We start from the raw sequence: 22428 nt of genomic DNA on the forward strand, positions 1-22428 counted from the left end.
GGGGATGGGTCAAATGCAGAGGACAAATTTCACCACACCTAGTGTGTGTGTGACAATCATTGGTACTTTAACTTAACTTTAACTTTACACATACAAACTGTAGCACACAAAAAAGCACATTTAATAAAAAAACGTTATTATGGTCTTACCTTTACTTAGAAATGCGCCGCTGTTGTGCTGGATTAATGAACCCCCTGACGGGAGTGTTATATCAACTAAAGCCCTCACTTCAACTTTCCACGTGCAAGATTGAATCTATTTAAAAAAGTGTAACCGAGGGTTTATAAATGTCGCCTATACTGTATGAAACTACAAAATAACAAACACGGAGGCTCCAGTTTACACGAGGACCACTTTATTTACCTTCTTTCAAAAACTTCCGCTCCACTCCAACGTGTCAAAATTCCGCTCTTAGCGCCTTCAAAATAAGAGCTCAAGGCATATACTGTATAACAGCGCATAACAGGAACTTAACATCACAAAGACGAAAGCCCATGAAAATAGGTTACAAAAGTTATTTAATAAGAAGCCAAAAAGTGCAAAAACAATAATGTTCGTGTTGGAGGAGTTGTGAATTAGGTACACCTGCAGTCTGCAGGTGTACCTAATGTTGTGGCCCTGCAGTCATTCACAACTCCTCCAACACGAACATTATTGTTTTTGCACTTTTTGGCTTCTTATGAAATAACTTTTTTAAATAGATTCCGTCTTGCACGTGGAAAGTTTAAGTGTGGGCTTTAGTTGATATAACACTCCCGTCAGCGGTTGCCGTGCATTCTACGGCGGGGGTGCAGGAGGCGAGCCTCAGCCGGTGCGTCTTTTGCAGCCGTTTTATGATCGCTCAGCACAAGAAATACGTTACACACATACAGTTGTTGACTAAATACACTGTACATTATATACCTCAGCTAACTAAACTATGGAAATGTATAATATAGTTCATATAGCAATACGGTCTCACTGCACAGCAGACCAACAGTTAGCAGAGTCCGCAATCCATGTTGAGGCACTGAGTGACGTGCCTCGACTGGCTGCTGTTCACCGCACCGTCTCTTCTCAGTATTTGAACGGCAAATGTGAAAATTCAGCGATTTTGAATAAAAATAATCTAAAACTGGTGAAGTTAAATGGAAAATAACTTTATAGTATAATCACTGGATACATTTAACAATTTAATATATATTTTTTTCTTTTTACATTTTTTTTCTTTCCATGATGGCAGGTGAGGCCGCGCCTGCCATCATGCCTCTAGTGACTGCACGTCACTGATACAAATATATGTATGTATGTATGTACATACATACATACATAGTTTGTTTTGTTTTTAACCCCCTCTTAACTCTGAACGTACATTGAAAATACACGCAACCCTAACTCAAAATGCCGGACATTTGAGGCATTTAAGAAACTCCGCAAAAGAGGACGTATGGTCAGTTTAAGTTAGTAAAGACGTGAGAGTAAGAAGTAAACAAACCTGTTCTGTGTAACACAACTTGATGTTTCTTGAAAACAGCGTCCATGAGTTGATGTTGTCGCTCCTTCTCCTCTTTTGTTCTAGAAAATTCCTCCTCATATTTTGCTATCGTTCTTTCGCACATTTCCACACAATCACAACACTTTACACTCACATTTGATCAAATGTGAGCTGCAGCTAACAAGCTAAGCTAACTAGCAAGCTAAGCTAGCGCGAGAAGCGTCAAAGAGCGCTCAGACTAATGTATCCGGATACAAACAATCATGAACAATGTTCAATCTACTACACGACAAAGTTGCGAACATGTACGCGATAGTTTAGGAGACGAACCCAATAATGGACAAAAGCGGCAGACAAATAAGAAAAGGGTGCTGAAGTTCCGCTGTGTAACTCCGATCTTCTTCTTTGGTTTGTTGGTGTTTGGCAGGTTTAGGTGCGCATTACCGCCCCCTTTTGACAAGAAGTGGGAATTGAGTTGCGAAACTGTTCTATAATACTTTATTCAAAGGCATGTTCCGTAACAAATTAACAATCCTATATCCCTTATGACATATATATACATATATATATATATATATATATATATATATATATATATATATATATATATATATATATATATATATATATATATATATATATATATATATTTTAAATTGATTTATTTATTTTAAAAAAAAATTTCCCCCTCAGAAAAGGGTGTCCGCCCTGAGATGGGTAGGTTGTGAGTTCAAACCCCGGCCAAGTCATACCAAAGACTATAAAAATGGGAGCCATTACCTCCCTGCTTGGCTCTCAGCATCAAATGTTGTTATTGGGGGTTAAATCACCAAAAATTATTCTCGGGCGTGGCCACCGCTGCTGCCTACTGCTCCCCTCACCTCCCTGGGGGTCATCAAGGGTGATGGGTCAAATGCAGAGAATAATTTCGCCACACCTAGTGTGTGTGTGACAATCATTGGTACTTTAACTTATATATATATATATATATATATATATATATATATATATATATATATATATATATATATATATATATATATACACATACAGGTAAAAGCCAGTAAATTAGAATATTTTGAAAAACTTGATTTATTTCAGTAATTGCATTCAAAAGGTGTAACTTGTACATTATATTTATTCATTGCACACAGACTGATGCATTCAAATGTTTATTTCATTTAATTTTGATGATTTGAAGTGGCAACAAATGAAAATCCAAAATTCCGTGTGTCACAAAATTAGAATATTGTGTAAGGGTTGACTTTTGAAGACACCTGGTGCCACAAACTAATCAGCTGATTAACTCAAAACACCTGCAAAGGGCTTTAAATGGTCTCTCAGTCCAGTTCTGAAGCCTACACAAACATGGGGAAGACTTCAGATTTGACAGCTGTCCAAAAGGCAACCATCGACACATTGCACAAGGAGGGAAAGACACAAAAGGTTATTGCTGAAGAGGCTGGCTGTTCTCAGAGCTCTGTGTCCAAACACATTAATGGAGAGGCAAAGGGAAGGAAAAACTGTGGTCAGAAAAAGTGTACAAGCGATAGGGATCACCGCGCCCTGGTCAAGATTGTGAAAAAAAAAACATTCAAAAATGTGGGGGAGATTCAGAAGGAGTGGACAGCTGCTGTAGTCAGTGCTTCAAGATCCACCACCAAGAGACGCTTGAAAGACATGGGTTTCAACTGCCGCATACCTCGTGTCAAGCCACTGTTGACCAAGAAACAGCGCGAAAAGCGTCTCACCTGGGCTAAGGAAAAAAAGAGCTGGACTGCTGCTGAGTGGTCCAAAGTCATGTTTTCTGACAAAAACAAATTTTGCATTTCCTTTGGAAATCGAGGTCCCAGAGTCTGGAGGAAGACAGGAGAGGCACAGGATCCACGTTGCCTGAAGTCTAGTGTAAAGTTTCCACCATCAGTGATGGTTTGGGGTGCCATGTCATCTGCTGGTGTCGGTCCACTCTGTTTCCTGAGATCCAGGGTCAACGCAGCCGTCTACCAGCAAGTTTTAGAGCACTTCATGCTTCCTGCTGCTGACCTGCTCTATGGAGATGGAGATTTCAAGTTCCAACAGGACTTGGCGCCTGCACACAGCGCAAAATCTACCCGTGCCTGGTTTACGGACCATGGTATTTCTGTTCTAAATTGGCCCGCCAACTCCCCTGACCTTAGCCCCATAGAAAATCTGTGGGGTATTGTGAAAAGGAAGATGCAGAATGCCAGACCCAAAAACGCAGAAGAGTTGAAGGCCACTATCAGAGCAACCTGGGCTCTCATAACACCTGAGCAGTGCCAGAAACTCATCGACTCCATGCCACGCCGCATTAACGCAGTAATTGAGGCAAAAGGAGCTCCAACCAAGTATTGAGTATTGTACATGCTCATATTTTTCATTTTCATACTTTTCAGTTGGCCAACATTTCTAAAAATCCCTTTTTTGTATTAGCCTTAAGTAATATTCTAATTTTGTGACACACGGAATTTTGGATTTTCATTTGTTGCCACTTCAAATCATCAAAATTAAATGAAATAAACATTTGAATGCATCAGTCTGTGTGCAATGAATAAATATAATGTACAAGTTACACCTTTTGAATGCAATTACTGAAATAAATCAAGTTTTTCAAAATATTCTAATTTACTGGTTTTTACCTGTATGTATATATATATATGTATATATATATATATATATATATCTATCTATCTATCTATCTATCTATCTATCTATATATATATATATATAAATTGGCCCTAGTGTGTGAATGTTGTCTGTCTATCTGTGTTGGCCCTGCGATGAGGTGGCGACTTGTCCAGGGTGTACCCCTCCTTACGCCTGATTGTAGCTGAGATAGGCTCCAGCGGCCCCAGCGACCCCGAAGGGAATAAACGGTAGAAAATGGATGGATGGAGATATATATATATATATATATATATATAATAAAGACATCTACATTGTCTTTATTATAAAGACAATGTATATATATATATATATATATATATACACACACATGTATATACTGTATATATATATACTGTATATATATATATATATATATATATATATATACATACATATATATATACACATATGTGTATATATACATTGTCTTTATAATCCGTTTTGTCATTTAACATCAATTAATGTTAATGTTCATCAACATTTAACATTGTCACATTATCGATGGGAAAATTCATTTTTAGACAATATGATTTGCCTGAGCGGCTAGGAGACACCAAGAGTAACCAGCGGTAGAAAATAGAAAGATTAGAAAAAAAAAAAAAATTAAAATAATTTTCTTTTTTAAATAAAGTTGTTTTTCTAACTTAGGACTTCCCGTGGGCCAGATTTTGGATGCTGGGGGGCCGGATCCGGCCCGCAGGCCGTAGTTTGGGGACCCCTGATGTGTGTGTATATATATATACTGTATGTATAATTATATACAGTGTTGGGTTAGTTACTGAAAACCAGTAACTAGTTACAGTTGGTGTAAGTAACTGAGTTAGTAACTGAGTTACTTTTGAAATAGTAACTCAGTTACTAACTCAGTTACTTACACCAAAAAGTAATGTGCTACTGTGAAAAGTAACTATTTCATTCTTTTTTTTCTTCTTTTTTTGTAAGGCTCCCATTAATGCCCTTTTAGCCTTCATTTCAGTATTGTTATTGCACTGGAGAATAATACAATCTGTTGATCAACATGCATTTGCATCACTGAACTCTGCTGAGCAATGTGGTCGACATACAACACACAAAGACAAAGATATGTTTTAAAGGGCCAATTTATTTCGGGCCAGAACAAATTGACAAAACTATTTTAAATAGCTGCAACATAACATACATAAGTAACAAACAGCATAATAACGGAGCAATTCAGATAGGGAAGATGCTGTGAGAGGCGGGTGGGACCTGATATTCAGCTGGGAATGACTAAAACAGTAAATAAACACAAGACATATATATACTCTATTAGCCACAACACAACCAGGCGTATATTTAATATGCCACAAATTAATCCCGCATAACAAACACCTCCCCCCTCCCGTCCATATAACCCGCCAATACAACTCAAACACCTGCACAACACACTCAATCCCACAGCCCAAAGTACCGTTCACCTCCCCAAAGTTCATACAGCACATATATTTCCCCAAAGTTACGTACGTGACATGCACATAGGGCCACGCACATACGGGGAAGCGATCAAATGTTTGGAAGCCGCAGCTGCATGCGTACTCACGGTACCGCGTCTGCGTGTCCAACTCAAAGTCCTCCTGGTAAGAGTCTCTGTTGTCCCAGTTCTCCACAGGCCAATGGTAAAGCTTGACTGTCATCTTCCGGGAATGTAAACAATGAAACACCGGCTGTGTTTGTGTTGCTGCAGCCGCCCGCAATACACCGCTTCCCACCTACAGCTTTCTTCTTTGCTGTCTCCATTGTTCATTGAACAAATTGCAAAAGATTCACCAACACAGATGTCCAGAATACTGTGGAATTTTGCGATGAAAACAGACGACTTAATAGCTGGCCACCATGCTGTCCCAAAATGTCCTCTACAATCCGTGACGTCACGCGTAGGCGTCATCATACCGAGATGTTTTCAGCAGGATATTTCGCGCAAAATTTAAAATTGCACTTTAGTATTGGCATGTGTTGCAATGTTAAGATTTCATCATTGATATATAAACTATCAGACTGCGTGGTCGGTAGTAGTGGCTTTCAGTAGGCCTTTAAAGAGTTAACGTTTTGTCAGTTTATTTTAAAAAAATCCTGCAGCTTCATTTGCACACTTGTCTTTCCAACTGGTACTCAGAGGTGAATCTTTCACGACACGCTGCCACCGAACACTTTCTCTCCGGTGTGCATTCTCATGTGTTTTTTCAAACTTTGATTCCACACAAAACTCGCGCCACACACCGAACATATGAAAGGTTTCTCTCCCGTGTGTGTCCGCGTGTGTACTTTCAGGCATTCGTTTCGTATGAAGCCTTTGCCGCATGTTGAGCAGATGAAAGGTTTCTCCCCGGTGTGTATTCTCATGTGTCCTTTCAAGCATTCATTCCGCACAAAACATTTACCGCACACCGAACAGTCGAAAGGTTTCTCCCCGGTGTGTATTCTTGTGTGTGTTATCAAGTGTTGGTTCCGGAAGAATCTTTTACTACAAACTGAGCACATGAAAGGTTTCTCTCCGGTGTGCGTTCTCATGTGTATTTTCAGATCACACTGGTAATTAAAGGTTTTGTCACAGTGGGAACATTTCAAGCGAGTGTTGTCAGTGTACCACGGCTTATCTTCTTTACAGTCTTCATCGTCAGTGTCAGGAGAGTGTGACGTTGTGTCCTCACTATCTGATAGTGGAGCTAAGAGCTTGTCTGCTTGTGATCCTCCACAGTGGTCTCCATCAGCTTCTGTTGTCATGTGTTGTGTTGAGCTGCTGCTCTTCTCCTCACTTTCACCTTTGACCTCATCACCTTCACCCTTCACAATGACACGAATCACATGCAGTCCTCGAAGATGCGCTCCCTCCTGACTGATGCTATGTTCCTCCTCTTCCTCTTTAATGCGGGGTGGCTGTGGCTCCTCTTCCTGTTTAATGCCCCCCTTTGACTCCTCATCCGCTCCCGTACGAGGGGGCTGTGACTCCTCCTCTTCTTCTTTGATGTGCGAGGGCTGTGGCTTGTCCAGCTCCATCCTGGAGGTCCACTCCTGAGGCTTCACAGAACACAAGAAGACAAACACACGTTTCAAACTAGCCCAGCTTTGCTCAGTGACACGAGACCAGGCCAGATCTGGGCAAAATAAGCAACCCGTTAAAGGGGAACATTATCACCAGACCTATGTAAGCGTCAATATATACCTTGATGTTGCAGAAAAAAGACCATATATTTTTTTAACCGATTTCCCAACTCTAAATGGGTGAATTTTGGCGAATTAAACGCCTTTCTAATATTCGCTCTCGGAGCGATGACGTCACAACGTGGCGTCACATCGGGAAGCAATCCGCCATTTTCTCAAACACCGAGTCAAATCAGCTCTGTTATTTTCCGTTTTTTCGACTGTTTTCCGTACCTTGGAGACATCATGCCTCGTCGGTGTGTTGTCGGAGGGTGTAACAACACGAACAGGGACGGATTCAAGTTGCACCAGTGGCCCAAAGATGCCAAAGTGGCAAGAAATTGGACGTTTGTTCCGCACACTTTACCGACGAAAGCTATGCTACGACAGAGATGGCAAGAATGTGTGGATATCCTGCGACACTCAAAGCAGATGCATTTCCAACGATAAAGTCAAAGAAATCTGCCGCCAGACCCCCATTGAATCTGCCGGAGTGTGTGAGCAATTCAGGGACAAAGGGCCTCGCTGGCACGGCAAGCAATGGCGGCAGTTTGTTCCCGCAGACAAGCGAGCTAACCCCCCTATCGACCCTAGCTTCCCTGGCCTGCTGACATAAACTCCAAAACTGGACAGATCAGCTTTCAGGAAAAGAGCGCGGATGAGGGTATGTCTACAGAATATATTAATTGATGAAAATTGGGCTGTCTGCACTCTCAAAGTGCATGTTGTTGCCAAATGTATTTCATATGCTGTAAACCTAGTTCATAGTTGTTAGTTTCCTTTAATGCCAAACAAACACATACCAATCGTTGGTTAGAAGGCGATCGCCAAATTCGTCCTCGCTTTCTCCCGTGTCGCTGGCTGTCGTGTCGTTTTCCTCGGTTTCGCTTGCATACGGTTCAAACCGATATGGCTCAATAGCTTCAGTTTCTTCTTCAATTTCGTTTTCGCTACCTGCCTCCACACTACAACCATCCGTTTCAATACATGCGTAATCTGTTGAATCGCTTAAGCCGCTGAAATCCGAGTCTGAATCCGAGCTAATGTCGCTATAGCTTGCTGTTCTATCCGCCATGTTTGTTTGTATTGGCATCACTATGTGACGTCACAGGAAAATGGACGGGTGTATATAACGATGGTTAAAATCAAGCACTTTGAAGCTTTTTTTAGGGATATTGCGTGATGGGTAAAATTTTGAAAAAAACTTCGAAAAATAAAATAAGCCACTGGGAACTGATTTTTAATGGTTTTAACCATTCTGAAATTGTGATAATGTTCCCCTTTAAGATTTTCAATCTGGCCCGCCGGACATTCCCAAAGCATTTTTTTAGATCTTTAAGACCGAAACTATAGCTGCCATCATGATGTGCAGTGATGTTTTCAGATGACCGTAAGTCTTGAACTATATCAAGTATTTCAATTAGAGATGTCCGATAAATGCGTTAAAATGTAATATCAGAAATGATCGGTATCGGGTTTTTTTTTATCGGTATCGTTTTTTTTTCTTAATTCAACATAAAAAACACAAGATACACTTACAATTAGTGCACCTACCCAAAAAAACCTCCCTCCCCTTTTACAATCATTCACACAAAAGGGTTGTTTCTTTCTGTTATTAATATTGTGGTTCCTACATTATATATCAATATATATCAATACAGTCTGCAAGGGATACAGTCCGTAAGCACACATGATTGTGTGTGCTGCTGGTCCACTAATAGTACTAACCTTTAAAGGGGAACATTATCACAATTTCAGAAAGGTTAAAACCATTAAAAATCAGTTCCCAGTGGCTTATTTTATTTTTCGAAGTTTTTTTCAAAATTTTACCCATCACGCAATATCCCTAAAAAAAGCTTCAAAGTGCCTGATTTTAACCATCGTTATATACACCCGTCCATTTTCCTGTGACGTCACATAGTGATGCCAACACAAACAAACATGGTGGAAAGAACAGCAAGCTATAGCGACATTAGCTCGGATTCAGACTCGGATTTCAGCGGCTTAAGCGATTCAACAGATTACGCATGTATTGAAACGGATGGTTGTAGTGTGGAGGCAGGTAGCGAAAACGAAATTGAAGAAGAAACTGAAGCTATTGAGCCATATCGGTTTGAACCGTATGCAAGCGAAACTGACGAAAACGACACGACAGCCAGCGACACGGGAGAAAGCGAGGACGAATTCGGCGATCGCCTTCTAACCAACGATTGGTATGTGTTTGTTTGGCATTAAAGGAAACTAACAACTATGAACTAGGTTTACAGCATATGAAATACATTTGGCAACAACATGCACTTTGAGAGTGCAGACAGCCCAATTTTCATCAATTAATATATTCTGTAGACATACCCTCATGTCAGCAGGTCAGGGAAGCTAGGGTCGATATTCTTCTCTTGATCATCTTCGGGACGGTGTGAGCCAAGACATCCAGGGGGTTTAGCTCGCTCGTCTGCGGGAACAAACTGCCGGCATTGCTTGCCGTGCTAGCGAGGTCCTTTGTCCCTGAATTGCTCACACACTCCGGCAGATTCAATGGGGGTCTGGCGGCAGATTTCTTTGACTTTATGGTTGGAAATGCATCTGCTTTGAGTGTCGCAGGATATCCACACATTCTTGCCATCTCTGTCGTAGCATAGCTTTCGTCGGTAAAGTGTGCGGAACAAACGTCCAATTTCTTGCCACTTTCGCATCTTTGGGCCACTGGTGCAACTTGAATCCGTCCCCGTTCGTGTTGTTACACCCTCCGACAACACACCGACGAGGCATGATGTCTCCAAGGTACGGAAAACTGTCGAAAAAACGGAAAATAACAGAGCTGATTTGACTCGGTGTTTGAGAAAATGGCGGATTGCTTCCCGATGTGACGTCACGTTGTGACGTCATGGCTCCGAGAGCGAATATTAGAAAGGCGTTTAATTCACCAAAATTCACCCATTTAGAGTTCGGAAATCGGTTAAAAAAATATATGGTCTTTTTTCTGCAACATCAAGGTATATATTGACGCTTACATAGGTCTGGTGATAATGTTCCCCTTTAAGGTTTTTTATTTCACTTTTGTTATGCTTTTGTTTATTCTAATAGTATTTTTAGAATGTGCCGTGGGCCTTTAAAACATTAGCTGTGGGCCGCAAATGGCCTCCGGGGCACACTTTTGTCACCCCTGCTATAGATAATAAAAAATAAAATCTGATAAATCTATGGATAAAAAGCAGAGCCTGGCGACGCATGCGCGTTTATCATAACTCTCTCTCTCTCTCTCTGTCTCTGCCCCTCCCTCACCAATGCTGCTGCGCGCACAATTTGTTTTGTTTTTAACCCCTCCTTAACCCTGAACTTACATTGAAAATACACGCAACCCTAACACAAAATGCCGGACATTTGAGGCATTTAAGAAACTCCGCCCTGACAGCTCGGCAAAAGAGGACATGTCCAGTGAAAAGAGGACGTATGGTCAGTCTATCGTAGCCCGTTAGCTGCTAGCATGCCGTGTGTTGTGCCTCGGTGTGCATTGTTTACACAACGTGCGTTACGCTACTTAATATGTCCGTGTGGAAACTCGAACGGTACACCTCCAAACCGAACCGAACCCCCGTACCGCAACGGTTCAATACAAATGCACGTACCGTTACACCCCTAATATACACACATATATATACAGTATATGTATATGTATATATATATATATATATATATATATATATACATACATACACACACACATATACATATATATATACACATTATATATATATATGTGTGTATATATATATATATGTATATGTGTGTATGTATATATATATATATATGTGTGTATACATATATATATATATGTATATGTGTGTATATATATACACACACACACACATATATATATATATATATATATATATATATATATATATATATATATATATATATATATATATATATATATATATATATATATATATATATATATATATATACATACATATGTGGAAGAAGGCTACATTTGAAATAAAAATGATTGTATCACCCAATATACAACATTTATATCGTGATACAGTTTTTAGTCATATCGCCCACCCATAGTTCTAAAGGCAGTCGACTGTTGCTAAACATGCAACTCAAGTCACAATCTAATAAATATTTATTTATTTAAAAAAATGCTAAAAAAGGTAGATTAGTAAGATTTAAAAAATAATTAATAAAAGGAGATTAAAACTGAATGTCAACATGTTTTCTAGACGTGCTCACAACTTTTGGAATTGTTGAAGTGTGTATTTGATGAGCTTTAATTAAATTGCTGGCCTGTATGGAGCTATTTTTCTAATAAAACATAACATTACACACGTGCTTCTCTTCTTTGCTATGCTTTGCTAGCCATACATACATACATACATACATACATACATACCAGTGACGTGCAGTCACTAGAGGCAGGTGCGGCCCTGGAAAGAAAAAAAATTATTAAATTGTTAAATGTATCCAGTGGTTATACTATAAAGTTATTTTCCATTTAACTTCACCAGTTTTAGATTATTTTTATTCAAAATCGCTGAATTTTCACATTTGCCGTTCAAATACTGAGAAGAGACTTGCGGTGAACAGCAGCCAGTTGAGCCTCAACATGGATTGCGCAATGACTCGGCTAACTGCTGGCCTGCTGTGCAGTGAGACCGTATTGCTATATGAATTATATTATACATTTCCATAGTTTAGTTAGCTGAGGTATATAATGTACAGTGTATTTTGTCAACAACTGTATGTGTGTAACGTATTTCTTGTGCTGAGCGATCATAAAACGGCTGCAAAAGACGCACTGGCTGAGGCTCCAGTAATCCCGCCTCCTGCACCCCCGCCGTAGAATTTGCACCCCCTGACGGGAGGGTTATATCAACTAAAGCCCACACTTAAACTTTCCACGTGCAAGATTGAATCTATTTAAAAAAGTTATTTCATAAGAAGCCAAAAAGTGCAAAAACAATAATGTTCGTGTTGGAGTTGTGAATGACTGCAGGGCCACAACATTAGGTACACCTGCAGACTGCAGGTGTATCTAATTCACAACTCCTCCAACACGAACATTATTGTTTTTGCACTTTTTGGCTTCTTATTAAATAACTTTTGTAACCTATTTTTATGGGCTTTCCTCTTTGTGATGTTAAGTTCCTGTTATGCGCTGTTATACAGTATATGCCTTGAGCTCTTATTTTGAAGGCGCTAAGAGCGGAAGTGATGGCACGTTGGAGTGGAGCGTAGGTTTTTGAAAGAAGGTAAATAAAGTGGTCCTCGTGTAAACTGGAGCCTCCGTGTTTGTTATTTTGTAGTTTCATACAGTATAGGCGACATTTATAAACCCTCGGTTACACTTTTTTAAATAGATTCAATCTTGCACGTGGAAAGTTTAAGTGAGGGCTTTAGTTGATATAACACTCCCGTCAGGGGGTGCATTAATCCAGCACAACAGCGGCGCATGGACTTCCTTTATAAGTAAAGGTAAGACCATAATAACGTTTTTTTATTAAATGTGCTTTTTTGTGTGCTACAGTTTGTATGTGTAAAGTTAAAGTTAAGTTAAAGTAGCAATGATTGTCACACACACACTAGGTGTAATGAAATTTGTCCTCTGCATTTGACCCATCCCCTTGTTCACCCCCTGGGAGGTGAGGGGAGCAGTGGGCAGCAGCGGCGCCGCGCCCGGGAATCATTTTTGATGATTTAACCCCCAATTCCAAGCCTTGATGCTGAGTGCCAAGCAGGGAAGAATGCTGGTATGAGCTTTTAAACATAACCCGTTAACTGCTGCCAATCAAATGGTGAATAAGATACTCTTTAGGGTTCATATGTTTGTAAATCTGACTGTGATGAAGTCAGTGCCTCACCAGCCATCAACCTCACCGCACGTCACTGATACATACGTACATACATACATACTTACATACTTATGTGTTTCCCCACACTTTTTGTTACTCTTATATGTGTTCCCCCACACTTTGTTACTTTTATATGTGTTCCCCCACACTTTGTTACTCTTATATGTGTTCCCCCACACTTTATGTTACTCTTATATGTGTTCCCCCACACTTTATGTTACTCTTATGTGTTCCCCCACACGTTGTTACTCTTATATGTGTTCCCCCACACTTTATGTTACTCTTATATGTGTTCCCCCACACTTTATGTTACTCTTATATGTGTTCCCCCACACTTTGTTACTCTTATATGTGTTCCCCCACACTTTATGTTACTCTTATGTGTTCCCCCACACTTTATGTTACCGTATTTTCCGCACTATTAGCCGCACCTAAAAACCACAAATGTACTCAAAAGCTGACAGTGCGGCTTTTAACCCGGTGCGCCTTATATATGGATTAATATTACGATTCATTTTCATAAAGTTTCGATCTCGCAACTACGGTAAACAGCCGCCATCTTTTTTCCCGGTAGAACAGGAAGCGCTTCTTCTTCTACGCAAGCAACCGCCAAGGTAAGCACCCGCCCCCATAGAACAGGAAGCGCTTCTTCTTCTACTGTAAGCAACCACCCGCCCCCGGAAGAAGAAGAAGCGCGCGGATTTTCGTTTCATTTCCTTTGTGTGTTTACATCTGTAAAGACCAGACCACAAAATGGCTCCTACTAAGCGACACGCGTATAACGCAGAATTTAAACTTAAGGCAATAAGTCATGCTGAAGAACACGGAAATAGAGCAGCAGCAAGAGAATATAACATAAATGAATCAATGGTGCGTAGGTGGAGGAAGCAAGAAGATGACCTGCGCCAGGTAAAGAAGACAAAACAGAGTTTCCGAGGGAACAAAGCAAGATGGCAACTGTTGGAGGACAAACTCAAACAGTGGGTTGTTGAGCAGAGAGCAGCAAGCAGAAGTGTCAGCACCATCACTATTCCAATGAAGGCAACAGCGCTAGCAAGCGAACTTCACCTGGATGATTTTAAAGGTGGTGCTTCTTGGTGTTTCCGGTTCATGAAAAGACGCAATCTCTCCATCCGCACACGGACCACTATTTCACAGCAACTGCCTAAAGACTTTCAAGAAAAGCTGGCTACTTTCCGTGCATATTGTAAAAACAAGATAGCTGAAAAAAAGATCCGGCCAGAGAACATTATCAACATGGACGAGGTTCCACTGACTTTTGATATTCCTGTGAACCGCACTGTGGATACAACGGGAGCACGTACGGTGAATATTCGCACCACAGGGAATGAGAAGTCATCCTTCACTGTGGTTCTAGCTTGCCATGCTAATGGCCAGAAACTTCCACCCATGGTGATATTCAAAAGGAAGACCTTGCCAAAAGAGACCTTTCCAGCCGGCGTCATCATAAAAGCTAACTCGAAGGGATGGATGGATGAAGAAAAGATGAGCGAGTGGTTAAGGGAAGTTTACGCGAAGAGGCCGGGTGGCTTTTTTCACGCAGCTCCGTCCATGTTGATATACGACTCCATGCGCGCCCACATCACAGATGGTGTCAAAAAACAAGTGAAGCACACAAATACAACACTCGCCGTCATTCCGGGTGGATTAACCAAAGAACTCCAACCGCTCGATATTGGTGTCAACAGGGCATTTAAAGCATGACTGCGAACGGCGTGGGAACAATGGATGACCGAAGGCGAACACACCTTCACTAAGACAGGGAGACAGCGCCGGACGACATACGCCAACATCTGCCAGTGGATCGTAAATGCCTGGGCGGATATTTCGGTCTCAACTGTGGTCCGAGCTTTCCGGAAGGCAGGATTCACAGAACTGCTGGACAACAGTGACACTGACTCCGATGACTTCGACGAGACGGAACCGGCCATTTTGGATCCCACATTTGCCCAACTTTTCAATTCGGACACCGAAGACGAAGAATTCGAAGGATTTACGAATGAAGAATAACTTCAGAAAGTGAGCGCTATGTTTATTTTGTGTGTTGTGACATTAACGTTCGAGCAACATTATGTTGCTATTGCTCTGCACTATTTTGAATTTTACTATGTTTGTGATTGCACATTTGCGTACATTTTGGGAGTGAACAGAGTTGTTAGAACGCTGGTTTTTAATATATTATTAAAGTTTGACTGACCTATCTGACTGTTTTTTTGACATTCCTTTAGCGCAGTTAGATGCGGCTTACAGCACGGGGCGGCTTATAGGTGGACAAAGTTTTGAAATATGCCGTTCATTGAAGGCGCGGCTTATAACCCAGGGCGCCTTATGGTGCGGAAAATACGGTACTCTTATATGTGTTACCCCACACTTTGTTACCCTCATATGTGTTCCCCCACACTTTGTTACTCGTATGTGTTCTTCCACTTTTTGTTACTCGTATATGTGTTCCCCCACACTTTATGTAACTCCTATGTGTTCCCCCACACTTTATGTTACTCTTATGTGTTCCCCCACACTTTATTTTACTCTTATATGTGTTCCCCCACACTTTATGTTACTCTTATGTGTTCCCCCACACTTTGTTACTCTTATGTGTTCCCCCACACTTTATGTTACTCTTATATGTGTTCCCCCACACTTTGTTACTCTTATATATGTTCCCCCACACTTTGTTACTCTTATATATGTTCCCCCACACTTTATGTTACTCTTATATGTGTTTCCCCACACTTTGTTACTCTTATATGTTCCCCCACACTTTGTTACTCTTGTATGTTCCCCCACACTTTATGTTACTCTTATGTGTTCCCCCACACTTTGTTACTCTTATATGTCTTCCCCCACTTTTTATGTTACTCTTATGTGTTCCCCCACACTTTGTTACTCTTATATGTCTTTCCCCCACACTTTGTTACTCTTGTGTTCCCCCACACTTTGTTACTCTTATGTGTTCCCCCACACTTTATGTTACTCTTATATGTGTTCCCCCACACTTGGTAAATTTTAAATGTGCTCTATAAATAAAGTTGATTTGATTTGATTTGATTTGTTACTCTTATATGTGTTCCCCCACACTTTGTTACTCTTATATGTGTTCCCCCACACTTTGTTACTCTTGTGTTCCCCCACACTTTGTTACTCTTATGTGTTCCCCCACACTTTATGTTACTCTTATATGTGTTCCCCCACACTTTATGTTACTCTTATATGTGTTCCCCCACACTTTGTTACTCTTATATATGTTCCCCCACACTTTGTAAAGTTATATATGTTCCCCCACACTTTATGTTACTCTTATATGTGTTTCCCCACACTTTGTTACTCTTATATGTGTTCCTCTACACTTTATCTTACTCTTATATGTGTTCCCCCACACTTTGTTACTCTTATACCTGTATGTGTTCCCCCACACTTTGTTACTCTTATATCTGTTCCCCCACTTTGTTACTCTTATATGTTCCCCCACACTTTGTTACTCTTATGTGTTCCCCCACACTTTGTTACTCTTATATGTGTTCCCCCACACTTTGTTACTCTTTTATGTGTTCCCCCACACTTTGTTACTCTTATATGTTCCCCCACACTTTGTTACTCTTATGTGTTCCCCCACACTTTATGTTACTCTTATGTGCTCCCCCACACTTTGTTACTCTTATGTGTTCCCCTACACTTTGTTACTCTTATATGTGTTCCCCCACACTTTATGTTACTCTTATATGTGTTCCCCCACACTTTATGTTACTCTCATATGTGTTCCCCACACTTTGTTACTCTTATATGTATTCCCCCACACTTTGTTACTCTTATATGTGTTCCCCCACACTCAGTCACTAGACTGAGCTACGTCATTTCCTGTGATGTCCCACAGGGCATTTCTTGTGGGAAGGGATTCGGTCCCAGGGATTTCGAATAAAGAACCAACTCTTTTTCTTTACTATAGTGGCCTCGATAACGGGAACCGGTTCTCAAAAAGGGATTCGAGTCCATTGAATCGGTTATTTTCTTATCGAACGGTTCTTTTCTTATCGAACAACCGGGAGAACCGGTTTCGAACATCATCCCTACTCATATGTGTTCCCCCACACTTTATGTTACTCTTATATGTGTTCCCCCACACTTTGTTACTCTTATGTGTTCCCCCACACTTTGTTACTCTTATGTGTTCCCCCACACTTTGTTACTCTTATATGTGTTCCCCCACACTTTATGTTACTCTTATGTGTTCTCCCACACTTTGTTACTCTCATATGTGTTCCCCCACACTTTATGTTACTCTTATATGTGTTACCCCACACTTTGTTACCCTCATATGTGTTCCCCCACACTTTGTTACTCGTATGTGTTCCTCCACTTTTTGTTACTCGTATATGTGTTCCCCCACACTTTATGTAACTCCTATGTGTTCCCCCACACTTTATGTTACTCTTATGTGTTCCCCCACACTTTGGTACTCTTAAATGTGTTCCCCCACACTTTCTTACTCTTATACATGTTCCCCCACACTTTGTTACTCTTATACATGTTCCCCCACACTTTGTTACTCTTATATGTTCCCCCACACTTTATGTTACTCTTATATGTGTCCCCCCACACTTTATGTTACTCTTATATGTATTCCCCCACTTTGTTACTCTTATATGTGTTCCCCCACACTTTGTTACTCTTATATGTGTTCCCCCACTTTGTTACTCTTATATGTGTTCCCCCACACTTTATGTTACTCTTATATGTGTTCCCCCACACTTTATACCATACCACACAATACCAACTTTATTTATAAAGCCCTTTAAAGACAAGCACAGTTGAAAAACAAAGGGCTGTACACCACAAAAAAATGGAGGCAAAGGACAGACTAAAAAAAATAACATTTAAAACAGAAATAAAAATACACATTTAAAAAGCAAATATAAATTACCCTAAGAACAGTTTGTTAGATAAAAACAGTTTAAAAGTTAAAAACAGTTCAAAAAGTTAAAAGCTAAAAACAGTTTAAAGTCTCATGCTGGGTTAAAAGCCAGTGAATAAAAATGGGTTTTAAGAAGGGTCTTAAAAATAGCCAAAGAAGGGGCCTGTCTTTCTTATGTTACTCTCATATGTGTTCCCCCACACTTTGTTACTCTTATATGTGTTCCCCCACACTTTGTTACTCTTATATGTGTTCCCCCACACTTTGTTACTCTTATATGTGTTCCCCCACACTTTGTTACTCTTTTATGTGTTCCCCCACACTTTGTTACTCTTATATGTGTTCCCCCACACTTTGTTACTCTTATATGTTCCCCCACACTTTGTTACTCTTATATGTGTTCCCCCACACTTTATGTTACTCTTATGTGCTCCCCCACACTTTGTTACTCTTATGTGTTCCCCTACACTTTGTTACTCTTATATATGTTCCCCCACACTTTATGTTACTCTTATATGTGTTCCCCCACACTTTGTTACTATTATATGTGTTCCCCCACACTTTGTTACTCTTATGTGTTCCCCCACACTTTGTTACTCTTATGTGTTCCCCCACACTTTATGTTACTCTTATATGTGTTTCCCCCACACTTTACGTTACTCTCATATGTGTTCCCCCACACTTTACGTTACTCTCATATGTGTTCCCCCACACTTTGTTACTCTTATATGTGTTCCCCCACACTTTATGCTACTCTCATATGTGTTCCCCCACACTTTATGTTACTCTTATATGTGTTCCCCCACACTTTGTTACTCTTATGTGTTCCCCCACACTTTGTTACTCTTATGTGTTCCCCCACACTTTATGTTACTCTTATGTGTTCTCCCACACTTTGTTACTCTCATATGTGTTCCCCCACACTTTATGTTACTCTCATATGTGTTCCCCACACTTTGTTACTCTTATATGTATTCCCCCACACTTTGTTACTCTTATATGTGTTCCCCCACACTTTATGTTACTCTTATGTGTTCTCCCACACTTTGTTACTCTCATATGTGTTCCCCCACACTTTATGTTACTCTTATGTGTGTTCCCCCACACTTTGTTACTCTTATGTGTTCCCCCACACTTTATTACTCTTATATGTGTTCCCCCACACTTTGTTACTCTTATATGTTTCCCCACACTTTATGTTACTCTTATATATGTGTTCCCCCACACTTTATGTTACTCTTATATATGTTCCCCACACTTTGTTACTCTTATATGTGTTCCCCCACACTTTGTTACTCTTATATGTGTTCCCCCACACTTTGTTACTCTTATATGTGTTCCCCCACACTTTGTTTCTCTTATATGTGTTCCCCCACACTTTATGTTACTCTTATATGTGTTCCCCCACACTTTGTTACTCTTATATGTGTTCCCCCACCCTTTGTTTCTCTTATATGTGTTCCCCCACACATTATGTTACTCTTATATGTGTTCTCCCACACTTTATGTTACTCTTATATGTGTTCCCCCACACTTTGTTACTCTTATATGTGTTCCCCCACACTTTGTTACTCTTATATGTGTTCCCCCACACAGTAGCTGATATATGGCAATATAAGTGCACAATACAACGCTCCTTCGCTTAGTAAACATATTTTATAGTATTGTTTATGTCAATTAGCAAATTTAAAGCTAGTAAAGATGTGAGAGTAAGACGTAAACAAACCTGTTCGGTGTAACACAACTTGATGTCTCTTGAAAACAGCGTCCAGCAGTTGTAGTTCCGCCTCGTATTCTTGCTGTCGGTCTTTCTAACACTACAAATATTTCGTCGACAGCCGCAGTTAGTCGCTAATTCGCCAGCACGTTCGTCATTCGCGCAAACTTTCACAAAATCGCAAGACTTTACGCTCACACTCGATCTCCTCCGCGTCTCTTTGTTAGCCGCTAACAAGCTAAGCTAACTAGCATGCTAAATTAGCCGCGAAAGCTTCATAGAGACGCGTCGAATTCACCCTGACACGAATAATAATTAACATTGTTGGGTTAAACACACGATAGACGAATAAGTACAAAGGTCGACATGAGGAATTAACAGACTTAAAATGGCACACTCGGCTCCGTGCGTGAGTGTCTTTGTTTTCCTTTTTCTTCTTCCGGTTTAAAGGCAGGTTGCAGTCATGGCTTCAAATGTGCACACCGCCACCTGCTGCACTGTAGTATATAGCATGCACCGCTAAACTACGTCCATCAATTTCTGCCCAATATTTAGTTAAAGTTAAAGTAGCAATGATTGTCACACACGAACGTGTATTAAGGACTCGGGTTATGAGCTAGGTCACAAACCACGTTAAACACAGATTCCGATCCAACAAAGATCTTAAAAGCCTACTGAAAGCCACTACTACCGACCACGCAGTATGATAGTTTATATATCAATGATGAAATCTTAACATTGCAACACATGCCAATACGGCCGGGTTAGCTTACTAAAGTGCAATTTCAAATTTCGCGCGAAATATCCTGCTGAAAACGTGACGCGCGTGACGTCACGGATTGTGGAGGACATTTTTGGGACAGCATGGTGGCCAGATATTAAGTCGTCTGTTTTCATCGCAAAATTCCACAGTATTCCGGACATCTGTGTTGGTGAATATTTTGCAATTTGTTCAATGAACAATGGAGACAGCAAAGAAGAAAGCTGTAGGTGGGAAGCGGTGTATTACGGCCGACTGCAGCAACACAAACACAGCCGGTGTTTCATTGTTTACATTCCCGGAAGATGACAGTCAAGCTTTGCCATTGGCCTGTGGAGAACTGGGACAACAGAGACTCTTACCAGGAGGACTTTGAGTTGGATACGCAGACGTGGTACCGTGAGTACGCTTCCAAACATTTGATCGCTTGCCCGTACGTGCGTGCCGCTATGTGCATGTCACGTACGTAACTTTGGGGACTTTGGGGAAATATATGTGCTGTATGAACTTTGGGGAGGTGAACGGTACTTTGGGCTGTGGGATTGAGTGTGTTGTGCAGGTGTTTGAGTTGTATTGGCGGGTTATATGGACGGGAGGGGGGAGGTGTTTGTTATGCGGGATTAATTTGTGGCATATTAAATATAAGCCTGGTTGTGTTGTAGCTAATAGAGTATATATACTATGTCTTGTGTTTATTTACTGTTTTAGTCATTCCCAGCTGAATATCAGGTCCCACCCGCCTCTCACAGCATCTTCCCTATCTGAATCGCTCCCACTGCCCTCTAGTCCTTCACTCTCACTTTCCTCATCCACAAATCTTTCATCCTCGCTCAAATTAATGGGGGAATCGTCGCTTTCTCGGTCCGAATCGCTCTCGCTGCTGGTGGCCATGATTGTAAACAATGTGCGGATGTGAGGAGCTCCACAACCTGTGACGTCACGCTACTCGTCTGCTACTTCCGGTACAGGCAAGGCTTTTTTTTATCAGCGACCAAAAGTTGCGAACTTTATCGTCGATGTTCTCTACTAAATCCTTTCAGCAAATATCGCGAAATGATCAAGTATGACACATAGAATGGACCTGCTATCCCCGTTTAAATAAGAAAATCGCATTTCAGTAGGCCTTTAACTCATTCTCTTGCTATGCCACATCAATATGGAATGCACTCCCAACAGGTTTAAAAGAAAGGGCATCTCTATCCTCCTTCAAAACCGCACTAAAACAACACCTCCAGGCAACTGCAACCCTAAACTAACACCCTCCCTTCCACATCCCACCTCCCCGGATTGTAAATAATCAAATGTAAATAATCAAATGTAGATACTTATTCTTATGCTTTCTGGTCTCTCTCTCTATGTCCACTACTTGTTGTACATATCCTACCAAGTCAGTCCAATGTCCATTTCTCTGATGATGCAATTGTTGATGACTGAAGTGTTGATATCAACCAAACCTAACCCCCCCCCACCCCCCACCCCCTCCACATCCCAGACCCCGGATTGTAAATAATGTAAATAATTCAATGTATATACTCTGATGATTAACTTGTGTGATGACTGTATTATGATGATAGTATATATCTGATAGTATATATCTGTATCATGAATCAATTGAAGTGGACCCCCGACTTAAACAAGTTGAAAAACTTATTGGGGTGTTACCATTTAGTGGTCAATTGTACGGAATATGTACTGTACTGTGTAATCTACTAATAAAAGCTTCAATCAATCAATCAAAGTCAGTGTTTTTCAACCTTTTCTGAGCCAAGGCACATTTTCTTTTATTGAAAAAAATCTCCAGGCAGACCACCAGCAGAAAACATTAAAAAAAAATGAAACTCAGCAGCC

At 40.6% G+C, this 22428-nt stretch overlaps 1 protein-coding gene across 2 annotated transcripts in view; it reads right to left on the reverse strand.

Moving 5' to 3' along the window:
- Positions 1-22428, reverse strand: part of LOC133575749 (uncharacterized) — a 314457-nt gene that overhangs the window by 2322 nt on the left and 289707 nt on the right. Inside the window, exon 1 of one of the 2 annotated variants that reach the window (XM_061928562.1) lies at positions 1475-1870. The exons of the other annotated variant lie outside the window; for it this stretch is intronic. Coding sequence (XP_061784546.1) covers positions 1475-1598 — 124 coding nt within the window. The 5' untranslated portion in view covers positions 1599-1870. Of the gene's footprint in view, positions 1-1474; positions 1871-22428 lie in introns of those variants that run through there. 2 annotated transcript variants of the gene reach the window in all.

Source organism: Nerophis lumbriciformis, linkage group LG33 (assembly GCF_033978685.3).
Source record: "Nerophis lumbriciformis linkage group LG33, RoL_Nlum_v2.1, whole genome shotgun sequence".
Taxonomy (NCBI): domain Eukaryota; kingdom Metazoa; phylum Chordata; class Actinopteri; order Syngnathiformes; family Syngnathidae; genus Nerophis; species Nerophis lumbriciformis.